The 15,107-nt window shown below is 38.2% G+C and overlaps 1 protein-coding gene across 3 annotated transcripts; it reads right to left on the minus strand.

Annotated features, from left to right (window-relative positions):
• Window positions 1–1,549: 1,549 nt before the first annotated feature.
• Window positions 1,550–15,010, minus strand: LOC145238267 (uncharacterized). 3 transcript variants are annotated; one of them, XM_080101384.1, is made up of 16 exons: window positions 14,142–15,010; window positions 13,516–13,711; window positions 13,381–13,458; window positions 12,779–12,846; window positions 12,599–12,714; window positions 12,121–12,329; window positions 11,734–11,949; window positions 11,060–11,197; window positions 10,355–10,690; window positions 9,712–9,907; window positions 8,470–9,365; window positions 6,949–7,090; window positions 6,661–6,765; window positions 3,105–3,159; window positions 2,139–2,433; window positions 1,550–1,729 (listed from the first exon to the last, which is right to left on the minus strand). In XM_080101384.1, exons 1-16 carry the CDS (start codon window positions 14,828–14,830, stop codon window positions 1,643–1,645), a joined length of 3,822 nt encoding a protein of 1,273 aa, XP_079957510.1. In that variant the 5' UTR covers window positions 14,831–15,010; the 3' UTR covers window positions 1,550–1,642. The 3 variants fall into 3 exon arrangements, 2 of the variants coding, with proteins under 2 accessions (XP_079957510.1, XP_079957511.1); XM_080101385.1 differs by lacking the exons at window positions 1,550–1,729; window positions 2,139–2,433; window positions 3,105–3,159 and adding exons at window positions 3,632–3,983; window positions 4,548–4,737; window positions 5,755–5,829 and having other exon boundaries at window positions 14,142–14,990; XR_013862093.1 differs by lacking the exons at window positions 1,550–1,729; window positions 2,139–2,433; window positions 3,105–3,159 and adding exons at window positions 4,673–4,737; window positions 5,244–5,396; window positions 5,755–5,829 and having other exon boundaries at window positions 14,142–15,004.
• Between the last annotated feature and the right edge of the window lie 97 nt (window positions 15,011–15,107).

The raw sequence follows: 15,107 nt of genomic DNA on the forward strand, positions 1-15,107 counted from the left end.
GTTAAACATGAGCTGCTTTTTACTAGCTCTGGCTTTCACTGCTTATCAAACCTACACTCACCGAAGGATAATGTTTACCATTGCACTTGTCAACGCCATCGAATCAAACTGGATCGAAATGTATATTGAAACACGGGCGTTCCTGTTGAAAGACGCGACCAAAAATGCCTTTAGCGAAAAGGTAAAACCGTTTCATATAAATCGATATTGGTGTGGATAATTGTTGACCTACTCTACGACGACTCGAGTCATTACACAATACCTTTGTCCTTGATATATTTACATTCGAAATATACCCTTACCCTTTTTATGCTTGCATTTGAAATCTACCCTTTGGCATTGTTAGGATCATTTGCCTAGCAACGCAGTAAACATTTTTTTATATTCCGGAAAGGCCTATGTTTGAAAAACTGCAGTGGCAAACAAATGAAGTCACATCGTAATGCTGCTTCGGTCGAATAATCATGTAAAACAATGCATTCGGTCTGTTAAAAACAAAAGACAAGAAACGCTCTACTAAACAAATAAAATGTTAAATCTATGAGGAATATCTACATACATACGTAACATATTTCACAACTCATACGAAAAGTCTGTTGCAACAACACCGGTTTTGGCATAGTTTAGATCCCGAGTAGGTCTATAAAATTTTCAGTTTCGCTGAAGTTAATATCACAAAAAAGTCATAAAAGTAAGCTTTAAAACAGCAACAAAACAAACACGGAATATCAGAAAAGCAATTGATTTTGAAAATTGCACTTACATTCATACATTTACAGGATATGCATATAATAAGACGCATTGGGTAATAGTCAGTTTTTTTGTGCAGGGACACAGAAGGAATAATCAACGCATCACTTGGGCTAAAATTTGCCGTAAATGTCTATGTAAAGACTAGTCTTTGAGCAAAACGATCGGATAAAATTCCCGTTAAACGTTTTTAATTTAAGCTTTTAGGCCTAACGATTTTGGGCACGTAGCTCCTAACCGAAAATACGCTTTTGTGTTTCTATTGATTGCCGCAGCCGTGTTTGGGCAACAACGGCACCCTGTTGACCTGTGGTTTAAACGTCGTGTCGGGTCGCTTTAAAACTAAAGCTGTTTGGTTACTCCTATTTGTGAAAAGGAAATTGAAATTTAAGAATGGGATTTATGGAAGCAAATATTTTAATTTGAGTTGCTACTTTTGGCGTTTGCGATTTAAAGGCAAATTGTACAATGGTTTAAACAATATTTTTCCCCCAAAAAATAGCGGCATTAGCGTTTTCCAACAGCCAGGCTTTCCTATGCTTTAAACTTTCTTTGGGTTGTAATTATTTGTTACAAGATTTTTAAACACAAAATCAAGGCGTGGATTTTTATGAAAATGTATTGTAATTGCAAACTTACTGCTTAGGTTTACAGAACAGGTTAAAATTTGGCTACGGTAAATTGTAAATATATCACTTATTTGGATAAAAATGCTTTGTTTCATGATTTTAGCCGAAATGTAAGCCTAAAACGGAACCAAAAACAATTTTCCATAATTCAATTCTCTTATTGGCCAAAGTTGAAAAACCAAAACATTTTTTATTGCACATTCCAGCACCAGAATACATTTTACGCAGTGAACAAAAAACACCATAGCCATTGCTTCTCTATTTCACGCTCCAGGTTTTTTGGGTTTCCGTCGTTTCTTTGTCCTCGTGTTATTTGTCTTGCGCTCATCCGCCGTCGTAAACGTGATTCCCTGCGCATAATTTTCAGCGTAAAAGCAAACCACAGAAAAACATCTGTGGTGCGGAGTCCAATGTCTGGCAAATTTACGCGTGTGGTAAATTGATCGCCTATGACTACACTGAACCATTACAAGGCTTACGGATGAAAACAACAGTGTCTTGCTGAAAATCGGAGCAACAGATTACGGTTTACGTCAGTGGTTTCCAACCTTTATCGACGAATTCCTCTCTTACCAATTCAATCATTTTCATTCCTCCCTAATAGACTACATTGTAGATGCTAAACCTTACAAAGACATTTAAAAATTGGATAATTTATCTAATTCTTGGGTTATATTCCCAATTGTCAATTTACAAACCATATGTACAAGCATTTTAAAAACGTGATTCATCGAGCAATCCATGCTACTAAACACTGACCTGTCGATCCAGATAATCCAAAAGGTCGTTGGCGTTGCAAGAAAACGTAGCTTCCTTCAGTAAAGCCTTAAACCTGCTTAAGTATATCGGTTTGTATCGCAAAATGTCGCGGTACAACAACACGTCATTGGTGATGACGTCGTGCATTAGCAAATCCAGCTCATCAGGGCCAGACGGTTTCAGCTTTTTCGTTTTGTGTTTCGATTGGGTGGGTTGTTGCTCTGGGGCGCCCTCTAGGTCTGACGTGCTTGTAGCACAAGGGATAAAGTGTGTCGTGTGAAGGTCTTCGATTTCACTGTAAGCGATAGAGCGACATCAAGAGAAAATTTACTTCTTGGTCAAGACTAAGGTTACTAGACGTCCGGAATTTACGCGTAAAATCTGTGTCCGAAAATATTTTTTTTAAATACTTCTAATTAATGTCCTGAATTTTAGCGTCTAGTAACCTAACCTACATAGTTCAGACCTTTTTTTTTCTGGGGGAAAAGGTTTTTCGTTTTACCTATTGTCTGTGCAGTTGCTTGATGCAGCCTACACAGATGCAATCAGCATGAGTTTTAGCCTAAATGCGATTTGGTGTGTTTTTTTTTTATCTCGATAGTAATGTCATTTTGCAAAAGAAACGGGACTATTTTGGTTGGTACCGTACAACAACAAGGTTAATAACTGAATATAACGCAAACTTTGCGTCGCCAAGCAAATTTTTTGAAAACCTCCAAAATTTTGCTATATGGTAACCCTATATTCTGGACTGAATGCAACGGCAGATAAGAATTAGGCCTACCCAATTTTACAACCAAATCATAGGTAAAAATGTTTTATATGCCAAGATGAACATATGCGGCAATGCGTGGGAGATTGGCTTGGTTCTGTATTACGTCCTAAAGCTTAGTGTGGTATAATCGGTTTTGCTTTGACAAATCAATTAAAAAAGCTAGATTAACTGGTGGGTGACAGTACACCTACCTTCCTTCATTGCCCACTTCTTCATCCGATGAATCCACGTTAAACACTTCTGCAACTGCAACAACAAAAAACGCCACTAAAGAGATATCGTATTTCTAAACCAGTCAAATTACTTGTTTGCAACCTCTATGGATGCAAGCTTATTTTTGTACGTTTTTAGGTTTGTAACATACCAAGATTTATTTGCCGAGCTACAGCCATTGACACGAATTTTTTAAACGTTTCTGAGACATTGGTATGAATTTAATAACTGCAATATAGGTAAATAAACTGTACACAAAGAACAGTTGTTATAAAGCAGTGGTTCTTAACCTTTTTCATTGCTGCACCCCTTTTAAATCACCAACCATTTTTCGCACCCCCTTCTGTAATTGTATTCGTATAGAATAGACCTAACCAACCTTAATGATTCAGCATCCCCGCACCCCCTAGGCACAGTTCTCGCACTCCTGGTTAAGAACCCCTGCTATAAAGTGTATTTGTGTCCTCTATTTTGTCAAAACCTTGTCCATCAACACAATCACAAATCTTGAGGCATAAGCTTTATTTTGGTCAAAGACAGCCGCAGTTGTTACAACGAACAGAAAAGAATCATAGAAAAAGAAAAGCTTCGTCAAAAACAAGTTCTAGAGGGTCAAAACATAAGCCACGTCGTTGCATGGTACACTAGAAGGGAAGACACTACATGAATCAAAAATCATTGCCAATTTTGGCTAACCAATCTATGATGCCAATAGTGAGGGATTGAGCCTGACCATTACTCGGTACACCGTGGGAAGTATGTCAAACATTTGATGTTGGAATGGTGCTATCGTTTCGTCGTTCACTACGCAGTTGGATAATGCCTCCACTATTACTTGTTGTTTGTCCGAACACAAACTGTAAAATACAAAGACATGCATTTAGTCATAAATAAGCTACATAGAGTAAACACTGATTGAAGTTTGATCTATCTTGGTACACTACTAGTCCATACAGCCTATATCTGGTCACCAGAGAACCATAAGTTTAGGCTCGGTCTTTCAGTTGTCATGACGTGAATTTAAAGCAAGCCCAATTTTACCGTCGTTTACCTGCTTGCAAAGATATCACAAAGCATTCTACATAACAAAAAAATGCAATTGGGTGTCTCGCCCAAAAAAATGCAAACGCTACTAGCGATTAAAAACCCGCCACACGATGTCGAAAACTAGCCCAATTGGGCGGGAAAACCGCCACCCTGGCAATACTGCATGCTTGTTTATTTCGTAAAGCTAAAATTCTAATGCAGCTACTAGAAATACAGGCTACAGTACATGCTAAGGGCCCCAGCTGGGTTTAAACCATTTTTATCAGTTAAACAAAACCAAAGCCGTACGTCTCTGACATCAGACAGATAGTGCTCATTTAATAACCTGCTAAGTGTGGATACAAAGTAAACACGGTTTAACATATGATCCATACCTGGCTAGTACAGTGAACTCAGGATTGTAGTGCGGTGAACCTGGCGTGACGCTGTTGAGCCACTTCTGAACGTCTGCACTTGAACCACGTGGTGTCCCCCTTGAGCACTCCCTGGCCCGCTGTAGCGCTTTCAACATCGTGCCGTTCTCGCGCATCCCGGTAAGCGCACGACGGATTAGTTCCTCGAATTCTGAGAAAAAGAAAGGAACAGTTTTGGAATTCTGGATATTTTTATTATGTTGTTAAAACGCAGGTAACCTTCTGCCATCTAAAAAGGTAATGAGGGGATTTGGAAAAGTGGTTTTCGTTTTTCATAGCCAGCGTAAGTAATTTGCACTTCAAGTAACATAAAACCTTTCAATCAGGTATTTACTCTATTTAACCACTTTTTACAGATTTAGGTACTCATACAGATGCAAAAAAAAAATCGATTTCGGCATTATTCATTATGAATTTTACATGCAATAATAAATTGTTTAAAAACACATGGTTGAAATTACTGCTTTTTAACCGGTTACTCCCAACAATTTGTGTGTCATAATGTGACTACAGTAAACGTTAAATATCGTATTACCAGCTGCAATAGTTAGGCCTAATAAGTCGAAACAATATGACATATCTACAGCCAAATTACTGACTTCGAAAACTCAAAGGGTCTATTGTTTTAAAGCAGGCCAAAAATAAATCTAGTCCTACCTTGAAAGCATGGTTTAACCCAGTGGTTCTTAACCGGTGGGAAATTTAATGTTTTCGGAGGGAAATTATGTAAGCTTGAAAAGAGCAAACTCGGGCTCGATGGTCGAAACCGGCTTTGAATTAACCGTTGAAAGCTACATTACTACAAATTTTCTGCAACAACATGTAAGATTGATTTAGCCAAGGTTTACAAGACACATACAAGTCCAAAGACCGTTTGTTACATCACAGACAAGACTGAAACCATCAATGACTTTGCTGTTGTGCGCGAATAGAAGCCTTTCCTTTGTAGATTGTGATGCAAAAAATGACTAATGCAAGCACAGCAAGATCGACCTTTAGGATCCAGACCAAAGCGCTCCACAAAATTATGTCATTTAAAGAATATTTTTTTGTAAACATGATTATAAAAATAACAGAGGGGGAAATTCGAAGTTGGTGATTGACTTTAGTGGGAAACCACACTAAAAAGGTTAAGAACCACTGGTTTAACCATACACAACCCACCCACCTGCTGTTGTCAAGCTCTCCAGGGCCTGTATCGCTCTTCGGGTGTGCTGCTCAGTTTTCATGATCTGTACTCGATCTAGTCAGTATAACAGAGCACAGCTCACTTATAAAGTCGTTACCTGTTATATAACGCCTACCAAGCGATGAGTGCAATGCGTGCAGTAGAATAACGCTCACAGCAAGCGAAACAGCTGCGACTGGGCGATTGCTCTTTGCACAGAGGGCGAGGAAATGCGTGGTGCCGTAGCACAAAATTACCAACCAACGGAACAGGCCATAGACACTATCGCACGCTGGTTTAATGCAAACTGTTACAGCCGCTATACTGTGAGTAAAATTATCCTGCTATTTCACACTAACGCGATTCACGAATAATTTTCGCACTAAAATCGTTTAATGCAGTGCGTTTTCCTATACCGCCCAGCAGTTGGCATTTCAAAACGCTTGTCAGTACAGATTGCATAAAACGAATTCGCCAAGCAATAAATCGACAACAGTAATTGCAACCAAATGCTTGTGAAACTAGTAATTCTTAAACTGTCTGCCGGGACATACTTGTACGCCGTGAGAGATTTTCAAGTGTGTCGCTTTGCTTATTTAAAAGTGCAACTTTTTGTGGTGCTTGAGGACTTAATGGCGAAATACAGACATGCACAACAGCATTAAAAGCTCATTTTTTCGTTTTAATAAAAGAAGTCATCTATGTCATCAAAAAAGTTGCAAATTAACCTTCTTTGGACAACTATTGTGAAAGTGTGCCACAGAAAAAAGTTTAGCTTGTTAATGCACCACATGCTTGACAAGTTTGAGAACCACTGGCTTAAAAAATTAAGTGACAATTTGTGGGGTTATAACGTATGGCAATGTCAACAGGAAACAGTTTAAAGATTATTTCATTGTTTCTTACTTGGACATGCCAAAGCAGGTCTGCTATCGTCGCTGTCAGATTCCACAACTTGCACCACTTTGTTGTGACGAGTTTTCACATTCGTAGGTGTATCGCTAGGGGGCGCTACATAACACAAATGAAATTTTCTAGAGAGCATTGAAATTTCAAAACACCGCCACAAATTACGTACAGACACAAAAGATCAGTTTTTTTTACTCAAGAATATAACATCCATAAACCTGGTCACAGTATACTCAATGTGAGGTAAGCGCGTGATAATTGAAAATGGTAAAAAAACCTTCATACCCTGTATTTTTGCAGTGACGTTATTGGCACTGGTTTCTTCCTCGTCAGATGATATCACTTGGTGGCGGTATGCGTACAACTCTTTCAACTTGACCTTCAGTTTCTTCTTGCCAAGTGTTCGCTTGAGACCCATCTTTTGTCCCTAAACATTTCGTTTCAAAAATAAAATGCTGATCTCAGGCATTATTTTATATTTCGCTAAATCTGAAAACAAATTTAAGAAATGTATTGCGTTAACACGAGTTTAGTCACATTACGACATTACACTAAGGCAGTGGTTCTCAAACTGTGGTACGCCGGAACTTTTCAGGTGGTACGCGAGTAAAATTCTGTGATACCTAATTTAAGTTCAATTTAAAATTGCACCTCAACTGACCCAACTGATCAGCCCTGGTTTAGGCGATACTCGTGGTTTGGACAGTCTTTTGAAATTGCTAAATACGCTAAGTCGGTTCGAGAAAGTAGGCTTATTTCTAACGCTCTATTGAAACCGGGTTTAGGTCAGTGGCCTTCAACCTCAAAGGGATCCGCGAGATGGTTTCAGGGGTTCCATGCAGGCAAATATGTTTAGTATCATTTACCAACAGAAAAATATATTTAAGTTTCTCCACCGTTTTTACAATCCTGCATACAAATGCAAACTATTGATCACCCCTTAATTGGGCCAGAAACACTGAACAGTTACTTTTTGTGATTGTTTTTCCGATTGTGACATCATAACACACGTGGTCAAAAGACTTTATAGGACAAGTGTTATGTCAAGTTAAATAAATATACCAGAAAATGTATCAATTTGTTGTGTTGGCCGCTACAATACAGAAACTTCTTCGAAATTAAAGGACTGTGAAGGTGAATGAAAATGCTTCAAAAGCAGAATAACGTATAATGCAAGAAACGAGAAACATAAAAAGACCTGAAATAAGCTATTGCTGCCAGGCATAATGTATGACCATACATATATTGCTCATCCAGCAGGAAATTTGTCCTGCAAGTTATGTCATTATCCTGATGAAGGCGTCTTGTATAGGACGTCGAAACGTCGATTGTTTACAATAAAACTGCTGGATGAGCAATACTTGGTCATAAAAAGACCTGTTGGTAATTACGTTGGGGGTCCGCAGACTTAAGATTTATAAAAGGGGTCCGTGACTACAAAATGGTTGGGAACCACTGGTTTAGGTGGTACGCCGCGATAGAAAAAGTTGTCAGGTGGTACGCGATCCGTATAAGTTTGAGAAACACTGCACTAAGGCTTTAAATCAAGATTTTTTTTCAGCGTGTGCCTTGCCATATTGGAATGCTTGGGAAAACAGGTTGATTCGGTATACCGCCTTTAATAGTGCTGGCGTAATATGATTTATATATGAGTGCGTCGAGATCGCTTGCCTTAAAAGACGCTTCAGGGCTGATACCAGTAAGAGTGTATTCATCTCAGCTAGACTAAGGCATTGACCTATGAGATTGGGTTAGCTTTCATATACTTACAAGAAAAGATACAAAAAACAAATGGGTAAAAGGTACCTGTTTGACAATATTCGGTGTGTCCATGTCGCTGTAGTTCAGCATCGGCGTAAAAGGGACGTTTACGATCGAACGACGAGGTTTTCGGACAGGGACAGGAGTTTTGAAATTCGAGGGTTCTGGGGCGTCAACGGCTCCAGTCACGTGACCCACTGCAGCTGAGAGCAGCACAGAATCGTTGACGGAGAAATCAAACACGGGGGATGGGTCTGCGGGTGTTTTTATGTGGTCGGGCGGATCCCGAAATTTATATTTGGATGTGACTGGTTGTGAAAAGCTTGTTACAAACACTTCATCTTCAGGGGTGGCAACTTTGGCCGGCTGCGATTGCATCACGTCATCAGTGATGTCATCGATGTCCCTGACGTCATATTGGGAATCAGAGTTGCACGGTCGCGGTTTTAACATCGGGGAGTTGAAGAGGTTTGGATGAGGGCTATGCGATGCGATAGACGAGAAGTCGTGAATGTCTGCGGGAGTGTCGTGCGCTGACACTGGAGGGCGCGTTGTTGACGATGGCGATTTTGGGGTGCTGCCGGTCATCCGACGAAACTTATGTCGGTTGCCTGGCAACGGGGTAAAATGTGCCGATCTGCGTTTGCTCGAAACCAAGGGACGGAATTCTTTATCCGGGACATTTGCGTTGGAACATGTAGCCTTGTCTACGTCACTGTCAACGTTGGTGACGTAGATACGTTCGGTTTCGTCATCGTCCATTCGTATCTCTATGGATTCGTCAAGGCGACTTCGGAAATCTGTTAGACGTACTGTTGGGGAACCCCCGCGAATAGAACCGCTGCAAGGGACTGGAGAGTCGTGAAAAAGATCGTCATCAGATGGAACAAACGAAGCAGGGGTTGGTTGGAAGTTGTGAGGCTGGGTTTCATCGCAGCTATCTGTAACACAGCAAAAAGATCGTTATTAAATGAAGATAAACGTAGAGTAGGCTAAACCTCGCTTAAACCGGATTTTGTTAAACCGGATGTTAGCCTAATTCGGAGAAAACTTGAGGTATAAATGATTTGTAGTGTGGTAAGGCTTTAACTAATCGACATCGGTTAATCCAGATCTTAGCCTAATCTGACATTTGTTTGTGTAATCGGGTCTGTATTAATTAAGGTTTCATCCGACATTACATCTACATGTCACGTTTATTTTCAACGGCAGAAAAAATTGAAACAAAGTTACAATCAAAATGGATCCATTTAAGAAAGTAATCAACAAAAAATCAAAACCACGTACCAACTGGTTCGTCAAACTGCGACGCATTTTTTCTCTGTTCGTTATTGCATCCAAGTCGCTGGTACAACTCTTCTGCCTGCAATTTTGATATTTTCTTTAGCGACCCGGTGTAGATATGGTCAAATAAACATAGCATCTCTTCTCTGTCGCAGCGCTGCATGTAATATATGCCACCCACACTTCCGTTCTCAAACACCTGCAGAGGCAAACATGACAAAGTCAATATTTACATACACTGGCAATGGCTACAATTTAGCCTGGAAATGAAATCTTCATGTAAGTCAATTGTAGTAGGTGTGAATCTTTATGTAACTTATGACCACTGCTTGGCTACATCACTGAATTCAATATGCAACGCAAAAGGCAATATGCAACGCAAAAGTGCAAATAGGGTGACCAAATGTTTAAAATTGAAATCACAAAACAGTAGATGAAATAACAATTTCATGAGGAAAAGCGCATGAGTTTTTACAGTTGTCCTGATTTTTGGTGAATTGCATCTTAGGTTTTTTGACAAAGAAAAGATTTTCACCTACGATAACTATGTACAAAAGACAATCAAAGGTTTCAGTTTTTTGAACTTTTTGTACTTGTTAAAGGTTTTTGAACACAAAATGGATGCTTATCCCTTTTTCATGCTTACCTGTAACAGAGCAGGCATTCGACACAACAGAATGCATTTGTGCACAGCAATATCATCAGCACGGTCGTCATTAAATCTCAATGTCAAATCACTGTATGACTGGCAGTTCACAAGTTTGGAATAGTCTTGCTGAATCAATGAGTAACTTTCAGCCCTTGTTTCACCAAATGACGTGCCACTTATATTGGTTTGGTTGTTTTCTGTAGTTACTGCATGGTTTGATGCCATTTCTTCGCTTAGTTGATAGCTGTTGTTGTTATTGTTTTGTGGTGTCTCTGGTAAAATGTTACTAGTGTTTGTCCAAATAGGTTCTGATTGTGGATCCTCTTCATCAGACTGGAAAAAGTAAATTAAATATGGTAAAGTATGTTTAACTACTAATACATTTTATATTAATACAATAGTTAATATATGCTACAAAAATAAACACTATTAAACTTCAAACTAAAATAAGTTACTCCTGCATTCAGATATAGCCACTTGGTAACCAGGATAAGTAACAATAACAGACAATGGCCAAGATGGTTGAAAGGCTAATACGAAGGCCTTATACCCATAAGCTTACATGGTTTGAAGCATACTACAACTAAACCTAGCATAGATGCAGTGAGGCAGAAAGTTCGACAGTGCATTCATTGTAACCGTTGTTATCCCACCCACCAAGTATATATACACCACACATACAACAAACCACCAACGACTTACAGCAGTAATATTAAGTTTCATATCATCTTCATGTTTATCAAAACTTGTTTCTGGAATAGCATGTTCAACAGTTGAGCCTCCCCCAAGTTCAATAAGTTGTTGCAAAGTTGAGTCTACATTGTCATCATTGTCAATCACCTTTAAAGACAAGTGTTATCCCTCTGATATGCTGTTTTGTATAGATTTATATCAGATGCATTATTAGCTAAAAAAATCTGAGTTACATGTTTGAATTGCACCATAAACATAGAACAGCATGTACACTCCTAGTTCATAACCTGTCTGGTTTCCGGTTAAAACAGATTTCCTTTCAAAAAATTTGGGCTGTTTACTGTGATTATAGTGACCCAAATTGGCGTATGCTTTATTATTTAAATCCTTCGACAAATGCTCATGCCATCATCAGGGATATAAGGGGTCACACTAATTACACCCATTTTGTGGGCTGTGCCTGTGACACTACAATTAAAGTAAATTACTGTCAGTGACCATTTCACAGTGCACCAAAATTCACACACAAAAATTCTGAGTACTGAATAAAAAAGTTGGGGACCCTCTGGATTAATTAAAGTGCTTAAATGCTCATTTTTTACCAGTGTTTCTACACATCCTGTGATTAATTACACACTGTAATAGTGTTGGCATAAGTGGACAGAAACCAAACTATACAATACCTGATAAAGCAATTCTTTGTCTTCAATGGCATCAGGACAATCAGGAATATTTTCTGGGATATCTACAGCCCTTTTCGGTGCTGGTGAATCAAACTGTGTGAGCAGGCCGGATACTCGGTAATCTACAGAACATGAACTCTTTCCACCACTCAAGCCCCATTTGCTGTTTGCAATAGATTGGAACTTATTGGACACGGGTGCATGCTCCTCATTGGCCTGCGAAACAATGGCATGTTGTTATGATTGACTTTAATTATCAGTATTACATGTAGCAACATCCTTTCAATAAAATCAGTTGCCACATACTATGTGAAGCAATACATGAAACTTATTAAGCATCATGTTTTAACAACATTTAAATTCAAGAGAAATACAACATATATTTACTGAATCAATTTCGTTTGCTTGTTTTATGTCTGTTTGGTCATCAGTTCCATTGGCAAATCCTTTTTCACTAAAGGTAGATTGTGGTAAAACAACAAATGGTTTCAGATCATCTGTGGCTTCTGGCGTGTCCTTCAAACTGTTGTCTGAATGTTTTTCCCATTTACTTGCCAATGGTATTACTGGTGTGCAAGGAACCTCACAGTCATTAGCTTTAAACACAAAAGCTCTATTTGGCAACAAGGTGTAACTTAAATGTCAAAAATCCTTCCTGTTGAGTCTAAAACCAGCAGAATTTAATGCTCTTGCTGCCATGAAGGGTGTAAATACTTGTAAATATAGTACAGTAAAAGTACTCTTTCCAAACAGTTGAACATGGTTTAGATAAATGACTATGTAAATTTTATGCAAAACAATGTACGTTTTTTTGGATTTATATGCATGACATGCTATGATTAACAATTAACAACAGTTTTATTACTTGAAGTTGCTGCATCATCAGATTTTCCAATCATTTGTGCCAGTTTAGTTTCCAAAGCAGCTTTTCTAGTAGCTGGACTATCCTGGAGCATTACAGGCACTCCAATTTCTTTTTTTCTGTAGAAATAAACAACTATTAAGTAAAAAAAATGTTTTACATCCAAAATCAATAATAATATACCTTAATTTTTCTTCTCTTTTTGAGCGTTTTCTTTCATCATCCTCTGACTTAGACAAAGCTTTAGCTACCTGTAGCATAAAATAAATAATTTACCTCTGAACCACGTTTTTGGCGTCAGAGGTTTTAGTGGGATTAGGATATGGGGTCGTACTCTTTCAATGCAAGGATTTTTATCCAACTCAGTCTAATTTCTGGTGTCCTTATGAACACAGTAAAAGTGTACCTTTTACTGGTGAATCACGTAAAAGCCCAATAAATGGACCCTTAGACATGCACAGATGTAATTGGCACCAGAAATTGCAACTTTTAGTTGTAGGCTTTATAGATACCAGTGTTCTGAGAGATTCTGAGTAACTACCAGAAAAAAATCCTAGGAGCCAAAGTTGGCGCCCTAGTACTACTATGTGTAGGTCCTTATACCATCCAATGCTGCATTAAGGAAATGACACATTCTTTGATTTGCATTCCAGTAAAAATTAGTTTCATTGCACAGACCGTGAAACTACTTATTAAACATTCACTGTGTGTTCCTGAGTTTACACAAAATGATTATTTTTTCAAACACAACGGTTATTCTTAACAGTTTAATATAATTTACACACTTGTAAAATTTCATCCTCTGCATTCCTGGGTACTTTTGCAGTTCTTTTTCTTCTTTCTCTTTTTTCTTTGCCAGCTTTCTAAAATGAAATGCAATTAAAACAATTTGGAAAGGTTTAAAGAATCAAAAAACCTACAGAACTTGATGGCCCAGTGCACGACTGTACATGCCGTTTTAAACCTCCCTTAGTCTTCAGTGTTTTTCCACATTTTGAACAAGTATTAGGATCAGATTGAGAAGCATTTCCTGACACCTTTAACTGCTTTAGTCTTATTTTCGGTGTACTTCTGTTCGGTGATTGACTAGTACCAAAGTTGTTGTTGTCAAGACACCTTGTGCAATTAAAAAAACAGTTAAACCAAAACAGCATACTCAAAACAGTTTTGGAGGCTTTGAGATTTGTTAGAAAAGCAATAAACCATCCATTAAGCGCCTTTCAATAAATAGCATGTTCACACTTTATTGGTCTTTACACTCTTTAACCAGCGTTTCTAACAGAACAAAATTATACAGACAAAAGCTTCTTTGTGTGAAATATGCATTTGTTGGGACCTAAGTGCAATGTGTTTGCAGCTTTGACATGTCCAATCATGAAACTAATTTTGTGCCTTTATTGGTTGTAAATGGCATACAATACATCAACTGCGAACATTTCACAAAGCAAAAACTTTTACTGATATATGTTATCATATCCAAACCAGTTGTCACCAGTAAAATCCTAGATGTAAAGGTGATTTTAATTTAACTAAAACATTTACCTACCTGTTGACATGGGATTGTCTAGCAGATAAAGTACGCCCAGCCAAGTCTTTGTGACAACTCGGGCAAGGCACCTTGCCTCTTTTTATCTCGTCATTATTCCCTTGCTTAAAGTAAGAAGATGTCACTGGTTCGTCACCAACTTTTTCAACATTTTTTTTATCTTTGCTTGGACAGGTCTCACAATGATCTTGGTAACTTTTAACATCAACCAATTTTCCACAGTGTCCACATGTTAGTTTCCTTTCAATTCTTAGCTTTAAATCCTTCTTTGATGCAAAATTTTCTGCCATGCAGTTTATGTAATGTGTCTTACATTCTTCAGCTGGTATCTTCTTAGAACAAATCTTACAAAAACCGCCTGGTGAATAATTTTTATCAGTTTCTTGGGATACCGGTAAGCAAACATCTTTATTAAGATTTTCTTTTTGCTCAACATTTAGAGGAACTGCTTCTTTATTATGCCTTTCTTCAGTGACACCACTATCATCACTTAAGTCAGGTATCCCTGAAAGTGTGTCATTGTTTTGAGTTGAGGATTGTGGAATATTGTTGTGGTAATCCTTTGGTATATTTGGTGTGTCTGAATCATTTTTATTTGCCAGTGGTGATATGATTCTCCTTTTTCTTGACAAAAACAGTTTTTTCTTTGACAGGCTGGGCAACTCAAAAGCTTCCATTGAGTCATCCATGTTGTACAATTATTGCACAGATTTATTAAAACTTTTCTGAATTTCAACACTACTATTACTCATAGTAACAGTAACCTTCCGGTTGTAGGCTGTTGTACAGAACAAACGTCTAAAATTGTCAGAACTCCGAGTTTAAAGAGAAATAACCCACGGGATGCACACAAAAACGCTAAATTAATGTAAAAGCGGCTTGCACTCATGTGTCTCAATTAAAAATCATAACTGCAACACAATATAGCTTTCTAGTTTATGATTTGCATTTTGCGAATCTGAAGGA

The sequence above is a fragment of the Phallusia mammillata genome, chromosome 7, assembly GCF_965637545.1.
Source record: "Phallusia mammillata chromosome 7, kaPhaMamm4.hap1.1, whole genome shotgun sequence".
Lineage (NCBI taxonomy): Eukaryota > Metazoa > Chordata > Ascidiacea > Phlebobranchia > Ascidiidae > Phallusia > Phallusia mammillata.